We start from the raw sequence: 23,078 nt of genomic DNA on the forward strand, positions 1-23,078 counted from the left end.
AGGGTCATAATACAAATGCATATGAAGTATCTAGCATAGTCCCTGGCCCGTTGTAAGTGGTCAACAAATGTCACCTCAGTTTCCCCTTATGCCTCCAGACATGCTAACACATACACATCTACATTTGTATATATCTATTTATGTGGCAAAATATTTTAATTTGTTCAATAAATAACTGTATGAGATTCTAAGGCCACATAAAAAAATATATTATGAAGTCTGTTCCCACAGAGCTGAGGCTGGTAAGGGAAGGAGAGTCCAACATGATAGGAGTCATGAATGAAGCAGTCTCAGGATACTAAGGAAGGAGCAGAGGCAGGGCTAGGTGGGAAGGAGATCTGGGAATGTTCCCAGAGTATGGAACCTATCAAAGGAAAGCACACATTTTGGGAAAAGAAAGGATATGCAAGATGATCAGAGAACTTGTGCTAGGATGGCAAGAGAGGAGGCTCAGGAGACAGAAAGGGCACTGATGGCAAATGGGTCCTCGTACAGAGCCAGGACAGGTGAGCTTTACCATGGAAGTTACAGAGTGTCATTGAACAAATTCAGGCAGGGTAGTGATAGGTCAGATTTGCATTTTAGAAAACTCCCCCTGGGAGCAATGTTAAAAGTGAATTGGAAGGGAGGCAGGCACAGAGCCGGGAGAACTATTTGAAACTGACTGTAAGCCCAGGTGAGACAAGATGAAGGCCCAAATGAAGTCAGTGCCCATGAGGGCTGAGAGGACAGCACTTGGCATTCCATACTAGGAGATGGTGTCTTCAGGATTTAAAGACTGATTATGTATATGTGGCTTCCCCAGTGGCTCAGCAGTAAAGAAGTGAAGTGAAGTGAAGTCGCTCAGTCGTGTCCGACTCTTTGCGACCCAATGGACTGTAGCTTACCAGACTCCTCAGTCCATGGAATTTTCCAAGCAAGAGTGGAGTGGGTAGCCTTTTCCTTCTCCAGGGGATCTTCCCAACCCAGGGATCGAACCCGGGTCTCCCACACGGCAGGCAGACGCTTTACCGTCTGAGCCACCAGGGAAGCGCCAGCAGTAAAGAACCCGCCTGTAAAGCAGGAGATGCAGGAGACGCGGGTTCGATCCTGGGTTGGGAAGATCCCCTGGAGGAGGGCACAGCAGCCCTCTCCAGTATTCCTACCTGGAGAATCCTGCGGACAGAGGAGCCTGACAGGCTACAGTGCGTGGGGTCATGAAGAGTCGGACGTGACTGAAGTGACTGAGCTCACATGCCTGTGTGTGTATGAGGAGGGTGAATGAGCAGAAGAAGAGAATCGAGAGTAAATACCAGGTTTCTGGTATCGTGGGGGCAGTCACTAGATGAGGTGATATAAGAAAAGGATCTAAAGAAGAAGTTAGTTCGATTTTGAATAAGTTGGGCTGGAATTGAGTTTGGAGTACCAGTGAGTTACCCAGGGAGATCTATCCAATAAACTTTGGAATTTCCAAGTGGGATCTCTGCGAGAGTTATAGGTTAGAAATCATCAGCTTATAGCCTATAACGATGCCCAAGGATGGACCCCTGAGATACCACGATCTCTCAGGAGATTGCAGAAGAGAAGCCTGTGAAGGAGAATGGAAGGAGTAGCCAGAGAGAGAACTGGGGTGTGGCGGTATCACAGACAGCAACAGTGGCAAGGGTATCAGAGAGAAAGGGAGAGCCGACGGGCTCAGCTGGCGCAAAGGGCTCAGTTAAGCCAGAGAGGAGAATATCCTTTGGGTGTGACAACAGAGGACAATCCCAGGAAAGCAGTGAAATCAGACTGCAGAGAGAAAGTGGACACATCAAATCCAGCTCACGCTTTTAAGAGCTTGTGTGTGTGTGTGTGTGTGTGTGTGGCTGCACTGGGTCTTCACTGCGGTTTATGGGCTTTCTCTAGTTGCGGTGCAAGGACTTCTTGTTGCCCTGTATGGACCTAGTTGCGCTATTGCATGTGGGATCTTAGTTCCCCAACCAGGGATCAAAGTCATGTCCCCTGAGTTGGAAGGTGGGTTCTTAACCATGGGACCACCAGGAATGTCCTTCAAGAGTTTTGACGTAAAGGGGGAGAAGACGAGGACAAAAGGCAAGGGGTTCGCTGAAGCTTTGCTTTGTTCTGTTTTGGTTTGAAGTTAGTAGGGATTTGAGCATGTTTATATTCTAGAGAGAAAAGAGTCATTGGAGAATCAGAAGAGGAAGGTAGAAGAGAGTGGATAAGATTGACGGTCCAACATCTTGAGTGAATTTATACCACCTCCTGATTGGAATTCTCCTTCATGTTATCCGTCCCTGGTCAACACCCACTAATCCTTCACCAACCAACTTAACTGCTGCATTTTCAGTGACTCACTTTTGTCTCTTAGTCATCACACTTGTTTAACATCCATCGTCAGGGCCAAACAATACCTTCTGGGAAGGCAAAGACTGAGTGTCTTATTCCCAGCCCTAGCACAGTGCCTGGCACATAGAAGATGCTCAAACACACTTCCTGAATCAGTATAGCTGCCTTCCTGGTCAGAATCAGCTCTGTATATTAATAAAGTTCAGGTCAAATACAATAGGCTACCAGTTCTCGCTTCTCAAATGGTTTTCTACCATCTCTGTTTGTCATTACTGGGTTGGGTTAGTTTGGGGCTACTTGGGGCTTCCCTGGTGGCTCAAAGGGTAAAGCATCTGCCTGCAATGCAGGAGACCTGGGTTCAATCCCTGGGTCAGGAAGATCCCCTGAAGAAGGAAATGGCGACCCACTTCAGTACTCTTGCCTGGAAAATCCCATGGACAGAAAAGCCTGGTAGACTACAGTCCATGAGATTGCAAAGAGTCGGACACGACTGAGCGACTTCACTTCACAATAAAGCTATGAAGCATGTGACTCCTGTGAAGGCAGAAAATGGAGAGGTGTTTCCCCGGTGGATCTCACCTTGCAGTTTCCTCTCCATCTTACTTGCTTAGCTGTGACTAAGCCAACGCAGGGGCTAACCTGAGTCGTTTTGTATCTCATTTTAGAGAATTCTCTGATTAATTAATAGGCAAGGTTATAAGGCTTTCTGGGTGCTGGATTATTTGTAGTAGTGTGGTGTTTGTTACGATTTCCCAGCTTTGGGGTGGTAAGGATATATTTAGAAAGCGAGTCCTCATAGGAGACTTGAGCCCCTATCACACTGACGTTTCTGGAGAGGACGTGTCATGTATCAGTGCTACCCCAGTGCTTTCAGCAAGGCCTGGCACATAGCACTCAGTTCAACAAATGCTTGATGAAAGAATGGGCAAGCGAGTTTTAATGGAGTTGAAACCAGTGCTGTCAGGGGCTCACTTATTCTGGGATGTACTTGTATCACGTTACCTAACCCTGCCTTCAGTTCTTGGCAGGAGCCACCTCTCCCGCATGGCCACACCTGGCATGTCAGTTACCCAAGGGTGGGTTGGGGTTGAGGGGGAGTTGATAGTCCCCTCATTATCCTCTCCCTTTCTTCTTGAAAGTCTGTATGCATGTGTGCATGCTAAGTTGCTTCAGTCGTGTCCGACTCTGCGGTGCTATGGACTATAGCCTGCCAGGCTCCTCTGTCCTTGGGATTCTCCAAACAATAATGCTAGAGTGGGTTGTCATGCCCTCCTCCAGGGAATCTTCCCAACCCAGGGATAGAACCTGCATCTCTTATATCTCCTGCATTGGCTGGCTAGTTCTTTACCACTAGCCTACCAGGGAAGCCCAAAGTCAGTATATCTGGGGTAGTATCAGACAAGAACACTCCTCATGATATGCTTGGCTGCAAGGCAGAAACAAGTTACAGACTAAACCTTGTGATGAAGCATTCTCATTACACTTTTGGCTCTGCCTTACAGGCCTTGTGCTTGGAGCACAGGGCATTTACTCGGATTGCTTCAAAATGCCAAACCTTAATGGTTTTGAATGTCACTAATGCTTTTCACTTTCACACATTGGAGAAGGAAATGGCAACCCAATCCAGTGTTCTTGCCTGGAGAATCCCAGGGACGGGGGAGCCTGGTGGGCTGCCGTCTATGGGGTCACACAGAGTCGGACACGACTGAAGTGACTTAGCAGCAGCAGCAATGCTCATCCAGATGTGGGTGAGAGGCAGATGGTGGGAACAGTGACTGTGGGACCCAGAGCAAGTGCTGTCCTCCCAGGAGAGGTCATTTAGGAGCACTGGAGCTGACAGCTTCTAGCTGTCGGCCAATTCAGCACTGTGAGGGGTCTGATTTGTCGTCCTTGGATGATAGGTTGCTCGAAGTCAAGCAGCCTCCTCCCCATTTGTATAGTCAGGTCCTCTGGCAGTCCCTTCATGCTGAAGGTTAGAGTCTCATTGGCAGGAAAATCCAAGAGCCAAGTTTCTTTCCACCTTCTCTGTGCCGGCCCTGTCTCCTCATCAGCATGCCACCATTCTAGCAACAGTGCCACATGGGTGCCGTGGGACTCTTACCTCCCAATTCTCTGCTTCCCATGATTGGAAAAGGAAGCCAGAGTCTCACAAGTAATCATTTGACTCTCAACTGAATGTCTCCCTGCCCTGGGGACAGAGAGATCAGAGATTTAAGGGAGAGGCTTGGGCTGGGGAAGGACAGGGCCAAGCCTGCGGCTCTCTTTTCTGCCTGCTCTCTTGGGGAGATTTTGCTTGTGATTTTCCTAACTTTGTTAGTAGCTTTCCAGCTGATATTTATTCTTTGTTGATTCAACAAATGTGCCAAGCACTGTTTAATGCTTCACTAAGCATTATCTCTTTATAACTCTGGAAATTATTATCCTCCTTTGATTGACAAGGAAACTAATGATTAGGAAGAGAGGATACGTAACTTGTCCAAAGTCAGTAAGGGTAAGCTGTAGAGCCATGATTTGAACCCAACTATCTTTGAGACAAAGTAGATGCTCAGTCCCTACTCCCTACATGAGTAGTGTGAAGTAGCAAGGCCAGAACTCTGGCTCACTGGTCTCTATGGTAGGTACCATTCTTGTTTAACATTGCATTCTGTACCTTCTTCTTAACTATATGCTTTCAAATGGATTCAGATAAGACCTAGAAGAATTATTATAGGAGGGCCTTGGAGAGAAGGGTCAGGAAGGATATGGAAAGGAGTGAGAAAGAATTCAAAATCTCGCTTTATTATTGCCCACCCTTTCAAAAACAAAAGCCAGATTTCGGGTGGAGAATATAAACGAGGCCAGAGAAAAGCCAGGGAATAAACCCTTGTAGCTCCTTGCCAGCCCTGTTCAAAGCTGCCAGCCTTATGTTCAGAGATGATCTGTACTCTGGGGAACATCATGGCAGTGACCCCTGAGTTCCTGTGTGTGCAAATCACTCATGCAATCGTCTCCTTCTTTAATCTCCACTGATGACCTGTGAACAAAGTGCTACATGGGAGGAAAATATGCATAAGACACGGGCCTTCTCCTCCGGAAGTTTACAAATACAGGAGCTGTACCCAGGTTTAGATCCTTTCTTGACTTCCCACAAAGAGACATTCTTCAAGGTACAAAATGTATTAGCAATGCCAAAAATGAAATTCTCACAGCATGAGGTTGGTCACAAGGATGTCTCAACCTGTTGTCTTCATCTCTAAGCATCTATAATCCCATGAATGCTATAGTTTTACCTCTGAAGAAGAAAGTGCTTAGGTCATTGCAATTTTCCAATAAAAGCACAGCTACCATTAACATCAGATTTTTCAGAACAGCCCTGATTTTGAATACCCTGTTGTAAATAAACATAGCTGGAAGATTGCATTTAATAGTTGGTATCTCTTTAAGCATGTGTCTTTCTGCGCTGAGAGACTAAATCCCTGTCCTTTGACTAGTAACTCAGGGCACTGCTTCCTAGAGCGTGAGGTGTTGGCAGTCCGCTCGCCTTTGCTTTCCTGGTTGTGTGGCCAGGAACCCCTCGGGGCTGCTGGTGCGTGCTCTGCGTGTCTGTGTGCCGATAGCACTTCCCTGTGGGCTGCAGCTGCCAGATGCATCAGCCTGCATTTATATAGTAGCCTTTGCCCGTGAGGTTGCAGGCAAGCCGGTTTAATTCAGATCAGTAAGCATTATCAAGGCACACATGCTAGGCACTGCGGGGGCTATAGAAACAAAGGACACTGTGAGACCTACTAGAGTAACTGTGATGACAGAGATGGGTAAAAGGGAATGAAAGAAGTCTAAACAACGGTGTATGTGAGAAGAGGACAGAAAGAAGAGAAAAACTGTGCCTGAGGCAAGGTGGGAAGGCCACTGTGATGGAGAGTGGGGCCGGCAGGACCAGAGGCTAGAGGATACGATAGCTGAGGATATGACGGGGAGCAGAGAGCTTACCAGGCAGAGGCAACAGTAAGAGGGAGACGTGAAGGAGCTGGATGGGGTTGCGGGGGGTGCCAGGGGATGAGAGACCAGTCTGGAGATTCAGGAAGGTATATGGTGCTTCTCATTTGTGGGTGCTCTTGTTATATAAGGACAGTGTAGAGTGTGTGTGTGTGTGTGTGTGTGCCTGTGTGTGTGTTTCAGAAGCAGCAGTGGGAATAACTCAGTTAAAAATTCAGGATCGGCAACAGAGTTGGGAACGAGGGTTGAATTATAGATATCTTTTCTGAGGAAAGAAGATTAAAGGAGAGGTTTTCTTTTTTGTTTTGTTTTCATTTCTGGCTGTTAGTTTTAAGTAGGTCATCAGAACCTCTGGTGGTTGGAAATTGCAGGGTGAGGGGGAGTCGGGCTGGAAGAGCCGCCCTAGAGCCCTCTTCTCCCAACTCTCTTTCCTTGGCTCCTTGAGTGTGATTTAAGGGGCCCCCTGCTATCTGGCCCCATTATTTTTACATATATTTTCCTGTAATAATAAATCCCAGAAGTGTTTATAATTGATGAGTACAAATAAGCTGGAGACTAATGATTCTCTTTATTTTCTTCTTTTTTGGTACAGAGCCCACGTTTCCTTCCAGGATCTGCTCGTCAGCACCTTTAGTCTATTTCCTATTCATCTGCCCCTTCGTCATACTCCTCTTTCTGCTCATGTCCCTCCTCTGTCTGTATTGGAAGGCCAAGAAGTTGTCAGCCCTGAGTCTAAGCATGCAGAAAGAACAGAGCCTCTGGGTGAACTTAAAAGGGGCTGCAGGCAGGACCACAAACAGGATGGGAGACTACGGTGAAGACAATTGAATCCTGAGTGGTGCCCACAAAGAGGAAAGACTTTGGAACTGGACTGCCCAGGATAGGCACGCCCCCTGGTTCTGTCCTTCTGTGAGTCTGTGGCCTGGGGTAAAGTGCCTAGGACTCAGAGGGAACGTGTATTGAGCGTGTTTGTGGTTCCAGAAACAGTTAAGTGTTTCTTTGTATTTCATCTAATCACCCCCTTGCATCCCCCGCAAGAGCTAGGTGGCACTGGTATTAGATTTGCTACACCTCCCAAGGCTTAGGCGCCTCATCCGGAAGACCTGTAAGGAGAAGAGTACCTCCCTCACTCAGCTGCTGGGGATTAAGTGAGATCCTGTGGCAAACTCCAGGGCCATGCTTCTTTCGCCTTGCTCTCTTAGGTCACTGACTAGAGAACACTCAGCGGTCCAGCCACCCTGGCTCCAGGTAATTTTTGCCTCCAGATCAGAGGCATAGGAAAGGACCTGATGCCAGCAAGGCAAGAGAAGTTGGGAATAAGATTCATTCACATCAAATGTGCCTCCCAACCAGACTGTGACGACCTTGAAGACAGAAATCCTGTCTTCTCTTCCACCGCATCTCCACCCCTTCTCTAAAAGCTACTCACAAGCAAGCTCGACATAGTAGGTTCTTAATCAATATGGGTTCCTTAATGAAATGATAAAGTATTTTGTAGCCTTTCTTTCTTCTTTTTTCTCCATAAGACTTAGTAAGTCATTGGTAAGAAAAAATTTAAAAAAATTTCTGCAACAGTGCTCCAGTCAGTTCCCCAAGGCCTCATATCTCCCTTTCATCCCACACCCAAAGGTCCATCTGGCTCCTGGCTCTTCTTAGCCAAAGGCCTTATTTTCCTTGACCTGACAGCACTGAGTAGCAGGAAAAGGGGCTATGGTAGTTATGTGAGGGCAGAGGGTTAACAGTGCTTCTCTCCTGCCCTGCTCTGGCAGGGACTAGGAGCTCCGGGGGAGTGGTGGGTCAAACTGGCTCCTCTGCATCCTCTATTCTCAGCCAGGAAAAGTCAGGGGCTGGGAGATGGGGAGTGTCATGGCTGATGACTTTCAACCACCATCCCCTAAGAGATATCAACTGTCCCCACTGAGCCTGAGGTCCCCTCACCTTTGTTTCAAAAGCTGCTCAGGCCCTGATGTAGCCAGAATTGGAAATCAATCAGTGCCACCTAACAGACTTGAGAAAACACATCTATTTATTAGCTATGTGACCAACAGGGTTGCTCTAACACTCATTAATTTGGATTTCCAAGGAGAGCAATTTATTTTTAATTATTTTATCAGGCACACGCGTCTTCTCCAAACATAATTAGTTTCTTTGCAAGGGGATTATTCGTGACTATGAGAACTCCCACTGCAGACCTACAGGTTCCTTGAATTCATCTTCCTTTGTAGCCCTTTTGAAATATTCCAAAAAATTTTTTAAACAGGTTAGTGCATTTATTTCTTCTTTCTCAGGTAAAGGGAACAAAGTTTTCCAAAAACAAAGCTAATGTTAAGATATCTTAGAAAGTGTGATGCCTTCCATACTCCCATCGTTTTTTTCCAGAAACCTTAATTGGATATTGAAGGGAAAGAGTGGAATTGAGCTCCATCAGAGAATCAGAGTAGATTCTACTTCTGCCCCAACTTGGGTACCCTTTCCCCCAAACACTGTTCTCCTTCATTACCTGGATACTGCCTTTCAGCTCTCAGCTCAAACAGCAGTTCTTCACATTTGAATTCAGTACAGAGATTGCACAGAACAGACACTCAGATATCCAATTGCTCCACCTAGAGCAGATTTATTGTCCAGTGAGCACTTCCTGGATGTGAAGGTTGCTATTGTGACTTGGGCAGACATAGCCCCTGTTCCCCTGGGATGATCACCTTGTTTTGTTCTGGATGCTCTGCTCTCCTTAATGGGGGCTGGAACACGTTAAATTTTCTAAGAAGTCACATCATGCTGTTTGGCCCACAGTAGTTTTCTGGTAGCTAAAACCTGAGTGTCTTCTTTTTACCTTTCTGAACTTCTTTAGAATAAAATTTGTTTTTATCCAATTCAGTAGGCATTTTATATGGAACCTCTCTGATTATGGGCTTGTTCTTTTTAGTTTCTTAGGCTTCACAGAGATCTTTACTTTTACTCAGTGACTTCAACTTTTTAATGTCACCACTTTCAGCTTCTTGTGTCAGTAAATCCTCCTTGGCAACAGGACAAACCTCTACCTCAGGAGTTGGCTACCTGTAGCCCACAGGCCAAAAACAGACCCACCACCTGTTTTTTAAAATGCAATTTGTCAGAATACAGACACTCTCATTTGCCTACATATTATCTATGGCTGCTGATATGATATAATGGCTGAATAAAGTAGTTGCCACAATAAGCTAAAATGTTTATTATCTGACCCTTCATGGAAAAAACTGGCCACTCCCTGCTTTCTTTCAGTAGCTTATGTTCTATCTTAGCCATGTATTATGTTCCTAGAAAGCTTGATTTAAGCAGTTATATATGTCTCTGTTATACAACTGATGACTTTAATAAATAATTTTAGGCTCTCCAGATTGGTGTCTAGTCCAAGTAGTTCTGAAGCATGAATCCTTTCCTGCATGTTCCCACTGAAGATGAGAAACACATCATCCTAAGGTATTCCACACCGTCCTAAGTTGCAGGATGAGATGACACAGAGAGGAATACGGCATGAATACATTCCTTTTAGTGTTTTCAGTCTCTTGAGACATGTACGGAAACAAATGATTCATGGCAGAAGGTGAATGCCATTGGTAGAAAGTCATGTGCCATGATAATTTCTCACAATTGCACAGGAGCTGTTTATCATCTCAGAGGTTCACAGCATCCCCATGCAAAATGAACTGTTATTCTTCTCCTGCCGGTAAGAAATTAAAGCTCAGAGAGGTTGGGTTTATCCAGGATCGCCCAGTCATATGTAGAAGAGAAAGGGATCAATATTAGGCCCGCTGACATTAAGTCTAGACTCTTTCCACAATCAATACTGTGCTCAAATCCACTAATATCAGAAAAATCTGGTGATAATTGTATCCACCTCATATGGTTGTTATGAGGTGATCAAATCAGATATTTACATGAAGATAAGTTTTAAACCATTTCAAGTCATAAGTGAACATCTGCATAACCCAAGTATTTCCAGGCCTTCCTTGTCTGTGCACAAAAATGAAATTGAATCAACACTAATAATCCAAATTCTATAGACTTTTGCCCCAGGTTTGCACAGAGTCTTGTGTGTGTGTGTCAGTTGCTCAGTCATGTCTGATTCTTCGTGAGCCCATGAACTGTAACCCGCCAGGCTTCTCTGTCCATGGAATTCTCCAGGCATGAATACTGGAGTGGATTGCCATTCCTTTCTCCAGAGGATCTTCCTGACCCAGGGATTGAACTCTGGTCTCCTGCATCACAGGCAGATTCTTTACCATTTGAGCTACAGGGAAGTCCTTACACAGTGTCTTGGCCATCTATAAAGCATTCTTAAAGCATTTCTGAGGCTTCCATCAGATTCTGGGAATTCAGATGAATTCACAGACAAGTCCCTTGCCACAGGACTTCCCACTGCTCTGATCAGATCTGTGGGCTCCCCCTGCAATGTTGGAACCCATGAGATGCCAAAGCTGGACTCTAAGACTGGGAGAGTGCCCAACCTCATTCTGTCTTTGCATGACACTCTGCTTGGATTGCAGACAGATCCAAGGTTGCTTGTGCCCCCATATCTCTAAAGATTCTCTAGTGAACACTGCTCCCTTAGCATTCACTCATCGTCTCCTTTTCCTCTATAGGGCCCAAATGCTGGCCAATCTGGAACCAGTATGGGAGACAAACCTCACACTATGCTCTCCACTTCCCATTCTCAGCTCCCAGGAACCCCTGAAACATCTTCATCACAGGCCTCCTTTCTCCTGCAGGTGTGTCATGCAGATTGTGCTTGTGGGAGGCTTCCCACTCATCAGACAGGTCTGGAGAAATTGGTATTCCTGGTAGGCTCAGTTCAGACTTCTATCATGCTACCTTTCAATTTTTGCCTCCCCCTCAGTGCAGTGAAGTGCTGTGGGCTATGAGAAATCAGAGACAATTTCACAAAAGAGGTGTCATTTAAACTTTCAAAATGTCAGGAAATATTTTGATAGAAGTTGGAGTAAACAGTAGTCTGAGGGCAGAGATAGTTCCATGTAGAGCACAAGGTGTAGAATATCTTTGGTTTGATATTAAGGGTCAGATTTATGAAGGGGAGAAATGAGAGATAAACATGGAAATGTAACAAACTCTAACTAAGGGTGGGGAGGGGCAGGAAAAGAGATTGTGAACATGGGTTAGAACTTGGACCTTAAACTGGAAGATTGGGATTGACACACACTCTGCTATATATGAAATAGGTAACAAAAGTACTTCCTTGCTGGCTCAGTGGTAAAGAATCCACCTGACAATGCAGGAGACTTTGGTTCGATCCCTGAATGGGGGAAGATCCCCTGGAGAAGGAAATGGCAACTCACTCCAGTATTCTTGCCTGGGAAATCCCATGGACAGAGGAGCTTGGTGGGCTACACAGTCCATGGGCTTGCAGAAGAGTGAGACACAATTTAGCAACTAAATAACAACAACAACTAACAAGGACCTTCTATAAGGCACAAGGGGCTTCCCAGGTGGCGCTGGCGGTAAAGAACCTGCCTGTCAATGCAGGAGACAGAGCGCATGAGGGTTCAATCCCTGGGTTGGGAAGATCCCCTAGAGGAGGGCATGGCAACCCACTCTAGTATTCTTGACTGGAGAATCCCATGGACAGAGGAGCCTGGTGGGCTACAGTTCATAGGGTCACAAAGAAGTCGGACAGAACTGAAGTGACTTAGCATGCACGCACATATAGCACAAGAAACTCTACTCAACACTCTGTAATGGTTCATATGGAAAAGAATCTTTAAAAGAATGGTAACTGTATATGTATAACTGATTCATTTTGCTGTACACCTGAAATTAACACAAATTGTAAACCAACTATACTCCAATAACTTTTTTAAAAAAAGAACTTGGACCTTATTTGGTGGACAGGGTGGGTCACTTAGGTGTTATTTAGTAGGGAAAGAACAGTTGTCCTTTAGGAGGATTGAAAAAGCAACAGCTTAATGGAGACGCAGACATAGAGAACAGATTTGTGGACCAGAAGGCGGCGGGAGGGTGGGGGAAGGAGAGGATAGGATGAATGGAGAGAGTGGCATGGAAACATATATGCTACCATATGTAAAAGAGATAGCCAGTATGTACGACTGGCTGTATGACTCAGGGAACTCAAACTGGTACTCTGTGACGACCTAAAGGGGTGAGATGGGGTGAGAGGTGGGAGGGAGGTTCAAGAGGGAGGGGACGTACATATACCTATGGCTGATTCATGTTGATGTATGGCAGAAACCAACACAATATTGTAAGCAATTATCCTTCAATTAAAAATAAATAAACTTTTAAAAAAGCAGCAGTCTGGGTGATGGAGAGGGTTTGGGGTGAGGGCTGTGGTTATACCATGGGATTTCTCTAGGCAAGAATACTGGAGTGGGTTGCCACTTCCTCCTCTAGGGGATCTTCCTGACCCAGGGATTGAACCCATGACTCCAACATTGGCAGGCAGATTTTTTTTTTTTCTTACCACTGAGCCACCTGGGAAGCGTTTAATAAATATTTGTTAACCAAATTTCCTACTGATAAGTGTAGGGATAAGAGAGAGTTACATTGTTCATTATCTTAACTGGTTTTCTATTTACTTTATCGTTTGATACTTGATTTTACATTTAATTTACTTGTTAGAAATTTGAAGTTCCTACCATGTCATCTTTGAATCCAAGTCTCCTTCTGCACCTCATTCTGCAGCTTGGACTGCCAGATAGAGATGTTTTGACTAGAAGCATATTTATCACATTAAACCACTTGCTAAGATGGAGGACCACATTGGATAAGGAATTATTAATAAGTTCATAAGTTATAAATAACCCTTAAATGAAAACCCAAATTCATTACCTCAAGATAGCTAAAATTGAAAAGACAGACAATATCAAATGCTCATAAGACAGGGGCTTCCCTGCTGGCCCAGCGCTTAAGACTCCACGCTTCCAGTGCAGGGGATACAGGTTCTATTCCTGGTCAGGTAACTAGGATCCCACATGCCATACAGTGTGGTCAAAAAATAAAATTGAAAAAAAAAGGAAATGCTCATGTAAGAATTTGGAGGAATTGGAATTCAATACAATCCTGAGCAGAGTATAAGTCTGTACAACTATTTTGTAAAATAATTTGGTAGTTTCTAATAAAAGTAAACATACAATGACTCTAAGTTCAGTTCAGTTCAGTTGCTCAGTCGTGTTCGACTCTTTGTGACCCCATGAATCGCAGCACGCCAGGCCTCCCTGTCCATCACCAACTCCCGGAGTTCACTCAAACTCATGTCCATCCTTATGACCTAGTAATTCCATTCCTTGCATTTACCCAAGAGAAATGAATGCCTACATGCACCAAAAGATGTACACAAGTATATTTACAGCTTTATTCATCATTGCTAAAAGCTGGAAACAAACTCATTGTCCATCATCAGGTGAGTGGATTAATTACAGTTTATATAAACCACAGAATACTGCACAGTGGAAAAAAACGAACAAACTACTGATGTACAAGACAATATGGATGAATCTCACAGCACTGTTGAATGAAGGAATCCAGACATAGCAGGGTACATAGTCTAAGAATGAGCAAAATGAATCTACGGTGACAGAAGTCAGAATAATGGTTTTCCCTAGCAAGGGGAGCCTTGACTACAAATAGCATGAAGGAAACTTCTGAAGCAACTGAATCGCTTTTTATTATCTTTATCTGGGTGGTGGTTCCATGATTGTACGGATATGTAAAAATTCACGTAAGAACGAGTCCTCTTAAGATTGAGTACTTTGTTGTATGTAAATAACTGAACTTAATACTAATAATACTAATACATAACAGATAGCTTATATGTAACCTAAACCTGAGTTTTCAAAAAAAATCTTTCTCTTTCAAAAAGCATTTAAGAATCAACTAGATGACCAACATATAGAGAGGTATTTTAATGTATGAGAGAAATGAGGCACACATTTTACAAGCACTTTTTGATGTCTAACATAAGCCAAGACATACACTAGGAGCTAGGCATGCAGAAATAACTGACATCATCCATTTCCTCAAAGAGGAAAGAAGAAAGGGGTTCATGAATGATGATGACGGGATCTTTATGACAAACCTGCAAAGAAATGGAGATAAAACCACAAACCAGGAAAAAGCAGTTAAGCATTATGCCTAAGGTCACCAGGCGTTAAGGGGGGCAGAGCATGAGCATGGCCTCCAAAAACGATGCTCTGTCACAGCATGCTTCCTCTAGCTGTGGAGATTCCACTGTCTGATCATCAGCGATGATCTATATTTACAAGGTAGTGAGAGGATGGTTGGGACAGAAAACAATACCGTGTGCTTTTTTGCCACTTGCTTTCTGGGGCCAGTTAGCTTTACAAAGGGGAGACGAATTTGGACTGGAGGAGCAGGGGATCCCATTGCCCTATTTGCCCTGGTTCCCACAGATCTCCATTCAGCTCAGTGCATGTTGATTAAATGGCTACTCTGTGCTGCCTGATGATGCTGTTCAAATAGACACACGAGAGCATGTTTTGTTACAGTCTCCCATGACTAAAGGCAGATTCTATGAGTTCTTAAATCTGTCTTAAGTTAATCTTTGTATTGTTTAACGGTCTGTCCAACAACAGCTATTTGTACCACACTGCTAGTAGCAGGAAATTGTTTGAAGATTCTTCTGTTCTCAATATCTAAGATAGAATCAGCCCAATAAAAGGATCCAAGTGTTAGGGTGCCCTTTGTTTCCCATGTGTGGGCCAAATATCTTCTAGCCTTAAAACTGCAAATGAGGATGCTTGTGTAAAAAGCATCACTATAGAAGCAAAAAATGGAGCAGTGTTACAGGAGTCTGAAGTGCCTGTGGGCTGGCCTTTAGCATCCATATTGAATGAGGGTTATGAGGGTTACTGGCTCTGTCTAATGGCAGCTCCTAACACACATGTCTAAACTCTTCACTTGAAACAAGTGAATTTTTTACATTTTATTTTAAAATTTATATTGAAGTATAGTTGATTTACAATGTTGAATTAATTTCTGCTATATAGGAAAGTGATTCTGTTAAACATATATATATATATATATATATATATATATATATTCTTTTTCATTTTCTTTTCCGTTATGGTTTATCACAGGATAGTGAATATAGTTTCTTGTGCTATGCAGTAGGACCTTGCTGTTTATTCATTCTCTATATAATAGTTTGCATCTGCTAATCCCAAACTCCCAATCCATCCCTCTTCTACTCGACCTCCCCTTGACAACCACAAGTGTGTTCTCTATGTCTGTGAGTTTGTTAAACCTTTTTCTTGATTGATGGAAGGTATTCAGTATGGTATGAAGCATGAATCATTCAAATGAAGTAAACCAGGAGACTTCCCACCTGGCAACAGAAGGCTAAATGGCAAGGTGATATTTAGTAACCCTTCCATACAAAAGAAATAGTCAACATATAAATCCTCCTGAGAAGTAAGCTGTAGTGAGACAAAATCCAGGCTGCTAACTACTCCCTCTTAGGGTCTTCCACTTTGACTTTTGGGTCTTTTTAGATGGCATGCCCAATAAATACTTCTGGTAACTTAATAGTCAGGAATGTGAGATCTGGATTTAGATGCCTAAGTTCAAATCCTGATGACATCACTCACTGGATGTGTAATTTTTGGTGGTTAATCTCTTTCCTTCACTTCCTTCATTCATAAACATGGGGAGAATATCCCTTACTTCATAGCATTTGTCATAAGGATTAAATGAATACTTGTAAATGTTAGATATCATCCTTATCATCATCGAGAAATTGGCCATTTTAATCTTTTTTACTCCTGTAAAGGAAACCAGTTACTTACATTTTAAGTCCTAATTTTTTAACATAACAGCAGAGAGACAGGGTATGGAAATGAAAGCATGGGCTTTGCTACAAAATGGGATTATTTTTTTGGGCCCACAGTCCAAGAGGCTAATTTAGGGATAGACAGGTGTAGAGTTTCAGGAAAGAGTCAGGATATCAAGGTAACAGGGACAGGGGAACATTTAGATAAAATTGTCTGAGTGCTTCACAGTTAAATGAGAAGCCAATATAGTTTAATCCAGGAGTTCCAAGGGAAGACATATAAATATACAGGAATTAATGGGAGATGAAGTCACCAGGGACTCTTATCCTGAGGTATTTTATACCTGTATTAATTAGCTAATTCAATTTACATGTAGATTTGAGTGCAAATGGCACATTTGGAAAACAAATGTTATGGCAGATAGCAAATAATTAGCTGGGGAATTTGTATTAGTCTACTCTGGCTGCCGTAACAAATACCATAAACTGGGTGGCTTAAACAATGGAAATTTATTCCCTCACCGTTCTGGAGGCTGGGAAGTCCCAGATCAAGGTGCCAGGTCACTGGCAAGGGTCCTCTTCCTGGCTTGTAGACTGCCAACTTATCACTGTGTCCTCACAGGACTGAGAGAAAGAGATGGACAGACAGAGGCTCTTTAGTATCTCTTCTTATAAGGACACTAATGTGATCACTAGGGCTCCACCCTCATGATCTCATCTAAACCTAATTATCTCCCAATGGCCCCACTTCCAAATACCCTCACAATGAGATGCAGAGCTTCATCATAAGAATGCGAGGGAACACAGTTAAGCCCACAGCAGAACTGACAGTGCAATGTGATGACCTGAACTGTGGTTTGCCCTGTACCTGTGCTCTTCATGGTTGTCACATGTGTCAGATGGAGAAAGTTATTTGAGTGCTACATGTTTGGTATTTTCTGTTGCACATGCACACACATGGGTAGGGTATACAACTTAGAAGCAAAGCCATTCAAACCTGCAGCATCTTCCCACCTCCCACTTAGCCATGCTTCAGCTCTTCCATCACAAATAGGTGATGACTGAAGTGGCAGGTATGGTGTCATCATGAAAAAGTTGCAGGCTGAAAAGGGACTGCTTATTGCAGAGTTCTAGGTGAGAATAGACAGAACCTGGAAGATCATCCTCCACAGCAAATCATTAATGTTGGGTTTGTCTCTTCTGGACCAAAGGGTTGGAGGAGGGGTAGTAGGGGGGAAATGAGGGAAAAAGGGGAATGGGAGAGAAGAAATGGGCAATTAGCACATAGAACAAGAAAGCAGAAATTAAAGCCACAAAATACAGAAAGAAGACCCTCACAGCCCCGGCCCCATCCAAGCTCTTCTCTTGATGCCCTGCAGCAGATGCTGGTGGCTTCAGAAGGAAAAAGCTTTCAGGAAGAAGCCCTTCAGATGCCAAGGGTGGCAGCAGTCCCATGGCCCTGAGGCAAGGCTCACCGTGTCTCCAGAATAGTAGAGAAAGTTCCGTCTACTGCATGTGGAAACAGACCCGTCAACTTCTGCTTAGAGTAAGGTGGGAGTCAGTCCAGGAAAGGGAGGGTGAGAAAGTATAAAGAACTGAAGAGCTAGGAAGAGCTACATCTTTTGAAGGGGATGTCCTGGGCTACCCAGGAAGGCTGCCTCAGATCTTCATCAAAAGGATTAGTAGCTCTTCTTCTTCTCATCGTTGGACTGTAGCAAATCAGTCCCTTAGAACTTCCTAGCCTTCATCCAAATGCATGTAAATCTTGAGAGAGGACCGAGAGAGAGAAGAAGCAGGTGGCAGATTAGATACAAGTGAGGGGTGCTGTGAGGCAAATCAACGAGACAGGAGACGGTGTGACTGAATGGATCACTCAGTTCAGTTCAGTTCAGTCGCTCAGTCGTGTCTGACTCTTTACTAGGCCAGTGCAAAGCACAAGCCTTCATCCTGAAGAACCACATCCCCCTGTGGCTTCTAGGCTGCTTCCTGTGCTGCTCACCAAGAAAAAAAAAAGTCACCCAGATTCATGTCACTTCCTCTTCTGTTATGCTTTGCAGGCTGGGACGTCAAGGGATAGCTATACAGATAGAACATGAATGACCTGCAGTGAGGCATTTGAACAAAAAGGAGCAGTATGCATTAATGAGATTCCACTGGCTGAATGAGCAAACCCAAAGTGTGATGTCCAAGGCGCCATGTTTACCTGGAAGAGATCTGTCCAGGTGGTGCTAATGTGTCTGTGTTGTTCAGCATCTTTACTGGCAACTTGGATGAAGTCAAAACGAGCAGGCCTGTCAAGAGTTCAGTTGACAAAGAGCTATGAGATAGCACTAATAAGTCAGCTGACAGGAACAAGATTCAAAGAGATCTAGACAGGTTAGAATGACGGATCAGAACTAACAAGATGAAAGATGGAAGCCATAGTTAAGTTCAAGCAATTAGATGCACCAGGTAAGGGAGACTTGAGAACATGCATGAGAAATGAAAACAGTGGTTTTGGCTGATTGCACTCTTGATATAAATTACGAGCATGACATTTGCGAGAAAAGAGAGAAAACAATTTTTGCAGCTTTTATTACATACATAAAGTGGCTGTATTAAAAAAAAAGGAGATAATTACTCCACAGTATTCTTCATATTGAATTCTATTTGAGATGCCTCAAATTAAGCAAACATTCATTGAAAAATGCTGGTGAGGGGGTCTGGTGGGGAGAGAAGTAATTGAAGCAGTTGGAACAGTTTCTCTAATGAATGAGAATATGTGTGGAGGAAGAGATAGTCATATTCAAATATTTGAAAGTGACATTGAAAAGAATTAAGTCTATTACGTGTACCTCCAGATGACAAGTAAAGGGAAGTTTCAGAAAGAAAGACAGATTTCTACTCAATATACTTTAGAATTAATTGACATTTTGGGATATCCAAATACAGCATTTGCTGTGACCCGAAGTTTCTATCTTGAGCTCATTAGGAAAGATGTGGAGGGAATTGGGAGGACACACTAGGTGACTTTGGGGTCTCTTCCACTCTATGGTTTCATTTATTTCACTTAAAAGGTATATATTGAAATTCTACGTCCTGTGGTGAGCAGAACAGAAGCTGCTCTCTTGGCACCTACCTATGTAATTGATGGAGGAGACAGACAATCAACAGGTAAGCAGACAACAGACTACAAACAGGGTGCTGAGATAGAGATCAATTAGGAAGGGCCTCCATAGCCTCCCAGGTGGCACTGGTGGTAAAGAACCTGCCTGTCAATGCAGGAGACAAGAGACGTGGGTTCGATCTTTGGGTTAGGAAGATCCCCTGGAGGAGAGCACGGCAACCACTCCAGCACTTTTGCCTCTAGGGAGGCTCAAACAGCATGGCGGAAGCCTCTGGAGCACTGAGCAGTGTATTCATTCTCAACTCGAGGACATGGAATCTACCCTTGTGTCATTTGTTGCCTTCCAGAAGAAGTACAACTCAGGGTGAATTTCAGCAAACGCGTTCAGAGCCTCAGATACCTTGAGACTCTAGGTTATCTATAATTTCTAAAGAGGTAAAGGTCTTAGAAAACAAGTGAGAAATGCACTAGCTTTCTAGTAAATATTTAGAACTGGAACTGAGGATATGGTTAGAATTAAGCAAAATAACTAGAATAAAGGGAAGAGGGATTTTGCTATAAAATTGAAATTAGATACCAGGAAGGAAATGGGATGAATTTAAAAAAATAAAATAAAGGATTAATTACTGGAAGGTCAGGACTTAATAGCTAGATAGAGAAAGAAGCAAATTTAAGAGGGGCTGTGGTGAGGCGTGGAGATGTGGTTCTCACAGTCATTTTACCCAACAGTATCATAACACTGCAGGCTGTATAGTAAGAGGGGGAGAAAGAGAAAAAAGCTACCAATAATCCTTCCACCTTCAATTGGCATCATTATTAATTTTGTGTATTTCTTTGTTATTTTTCCTTTGTGTCTGCTTTTAAGATCTTTATTGGATTTTTTCTAAGTCATAAGAGCAATACGTGTGAGCTGTAGAAAATGAAAACTGCACCCAATCCAATCTCTCAGAGGTATATAAATGGAATATAGTCCTAAAAGTTAATAGTTTGTTAAAAGAAGTTAAAAGAAGATATGATATGTGTGTGCGTGCACACACACACACATAATGGAATACTGCTCAGCCATAAAAAAGAATGAAATTTTTCCATTTGCAGCAACCTGGATGCACTTGGATGGCATTATGCTAAGCAAAGTAAGTCAGAGAAAAACATTGTAGGGTATCACTTATGTGTGGAATCTAAAAAATACAACAAACTAGTGAACATAACAAAAAAGAAGCAGGCTCACATATAGAGGACAAACTAGTGGTTACCAGTGAAAAAATGGAAGAGGTTAAGGGGCAACACAGGGGGAAAAGTAAGAGGTACAAACTATTAGGTACAAAATAAGCTACAAGGCAGACTTCCCTGGTGGTTCAGTGGCTAAGACTCTGAGCTCCCAATACAGGGAGCCTGAGTTTGAACCCGGGTCCAGGAACTAGATCCCACATGCCACAACTAAGAGTTTGCATGCTGCAAATAAGACCCAACCTGAACAGGCAAATAAATAAACTAATTATACAAATATTAAAAAAAATAAGCTACAAGGATATATTGTACAACACGGGGAATAGAGCCAACATTTTATAATTACTATAAAATATAACCTTATATTGTATACCTGTAATTTATATAACATTATACATCAACTATACTTCAAGTATAAAAAGTTAATAGCTTGTTGTTAAAATATTTCTCACAGGGGACTTCCCTGGTGGTCCAGTGATTAAGACTCTGCACTTCCACTGCAGGGGGCATGGGTTCCATCACTAGTCAGGGAACTAAGATCTCAAATGCCATGTGGTGGCACAGCCAAAATATATATGTATATTTTCCCCACAGAACTATATTATAGTATATATTCAATTTTCTTACTTAATATACAAACATTAACATTATGCATTAATATTTCTTTGGTCTCCTTGAGTTAATAAAAATTAATGCCAGCAAATTTGGAAAACTGAGCAATGGTCACAGGACTGGAAAAGGTCAGTTTTCATTCCAATCCCAAAGAAGGACAATGCCAAAGAATGTTCTGACTACTGCATAATTGCACTCATTTCACATGCTAGCAAAGTCATGCTCAGAATCCTTCAAGCTAGGCTTCAACAGGACATGAAGCAAGAACTTCCAGATGTACAGGCTGGATTTAGAAAATGCTGAGGAGCCAGAGATCAAATTGCCAACATCTGTTGGATCACAGAAAAAGCAAGGAGATTCCAGAAAAACATCTACTTCTGCTTCACTGACTATGCTAAAGGCTTTGACTGTGTGAATCAAAACAAACTGTGAAAAATTCTTCAAGAGATGGGAATACCAGACCACATTACCTGCCTCCTGAGAAACTTGTATGCAGGTCAAGAAGCAACACTTAGAAGTGGACACGGAAAAATGGACTGGTTCCAAATTGGGAAAGGAGTACATCAAGGCTGTATGTTGTCACCCTGCTTATTCAACTTATGTGCAGGGTATATCATGCAAAATGACAGGCTGGATGAAGCTCAAGCTGGACTCAAGATTGCCAGGAGAAATATCAATGACCTCAGATATGCAGATGACACCATTCTAATGGCAGAAAGTGAAGAGGAACTAAAAAGCCTCCTGATGAAGGTGAAAGAAGAGAGTGAAAAAGTTGTCTTAAAACTCAACATTCAAAAAGCTAAGATCATGGCATCTGGTCCCATCACTTCCTGGCAATAGATGGGGAAAAATGGAAACAGTGACAGATTTTATTTTCTTGGGCTCCAAAATCACTGCAGATGGTGACTGCAGCCATGAAATTAGAGGACGTTTGTCCCTTGGAAGAAAAGCTATGATAAACCTAAACAGCATATTAAAAAGCAGAGATATCACTTTGCCAACAAAGTCTGTAGTCAAAGCTATGGTTTTACCAGTAGTCATGTATGGATGTGACAGTTGGACCATAAAGAAGGCCAGGCACTGAAGAATTGATGCTTTTGAACTGTGGCATTGGAGAAGACTCTTGAGAGTTCCTTGGACTGCAAGGAGATCCAACCAGTCCATCCTAAAGGAGATCAGTCCTGGGTGTTCATTGGAAGGAGTGATGCTAAAGCTGAAACTCCAATACTGTGGCCACCTGATACAAAGAACCAGCTCATTGGAAAAGACACTGATGCTGGAAAAGATTGAAGGCAAGAGGAGAAGGGAACGACAGAGGATGAGATGATTGTGTCACATGTATGTTCCTCAGTTCTTTGTCTTGTCACAACAATGATTTGGGGTGACGGACATTAAAGCCCCCTTGGCGTGTCACAGCTCTCGGGTCTTAGGTAGACCGTGTTATAGCTCTCCGGTCTCGAATGGACCATGTTATAGTTCTTAGACAAATCAGTGTTACAGCTCTATTTTATTTAGAAGATAGCAGGAAAATCTATCTTCAAGGCGTGAAGGTGGGAGAGAGAGAGAGAGCTAGCTTTGGCTCCTCTTTTTATATGCTTTCCCCTCCCTAGGCCTGCCCTATGTAAACTGGGCCAGTCAGGAGTGTTGTTTGTTTTACCTGAGGTCCTCACTCCAGTCCTCGGACCTTCCTTTGTTCTATTTTCGCAGGCTTTTCCCTTCCTTGTCTTTGGCCACAGCCATTTTGGACTCCTTTTCCCTATTCTACCTACCTAACAACTGGATGGCATCAAGGATTCAAGGACATGAGTTTGCGCAAACTCGAGGAAATGGTGAAGGACAGGAAAGTCTGGCGTGCTGTATGCAGTCCATGGGGTCCAAAGAGTCAGACATGACACAGCGACTGAAGAACAACAACAGCAAATATCATTTTTGCTTTTTGGTTTGTTTCATACAAACCTTTAAAGGAAAAAGCCTTTCAAGACCATCATAAAAGAGGAAGATGATGGCTCATAAGCATGTGAAAAGGAGCTCAACCTC

General features: G+C 43.3%; 1 protein-coding gene across 3 annotated transcripts in view; it reads left to right on the plus strand.

Moving 5' to 3' along the window:
• Nucleotides 1-12,453, plus strand: part of CD101 (CD101 molecule) — a 41,960-nt gene extending 29,507 nt beyond the window's left edge. For 2 of the 3 annotated variants that reach the window (XM_055402068.2, XM_088835616.1), the window contains exon 9: nt 6,890-12,453. In XM_055402068.2, the coding sequence (XP_055258043.2) occupies nt 6,890-7,125 (236 nt within the window). In that variant the 3' untranslated portion in view covers nt 7,126-12,453. Of the gene's footprint in view, nt 1-2,148; nt 2,551-6,889 lie in introns of those variants that run through there. The other variant, XM_088835615.1, reaches the window with a different exon arrangement.
• The last annotated feature ends 10,625 nt before the right edge of the window (nt 12,454-23,078 follow it).

The sequence above is a fragment of the Moschus berezovskii genome, chromosome 4 (genome assembly GCF_049115385.1).
Source record: "Moschus berezovskii isolate FMDL1 chromosome 4, NW_MosBer_1.0, whole genome shotgun sequence".
In the NCBI taxonomy this organism is placed as follows: domain Eukaryota; kingdom Metazoa; phylum Chordata; class Mammalia; order Artiodactyla; family Moschidae; genus Moschus; species Moschus berezovskii.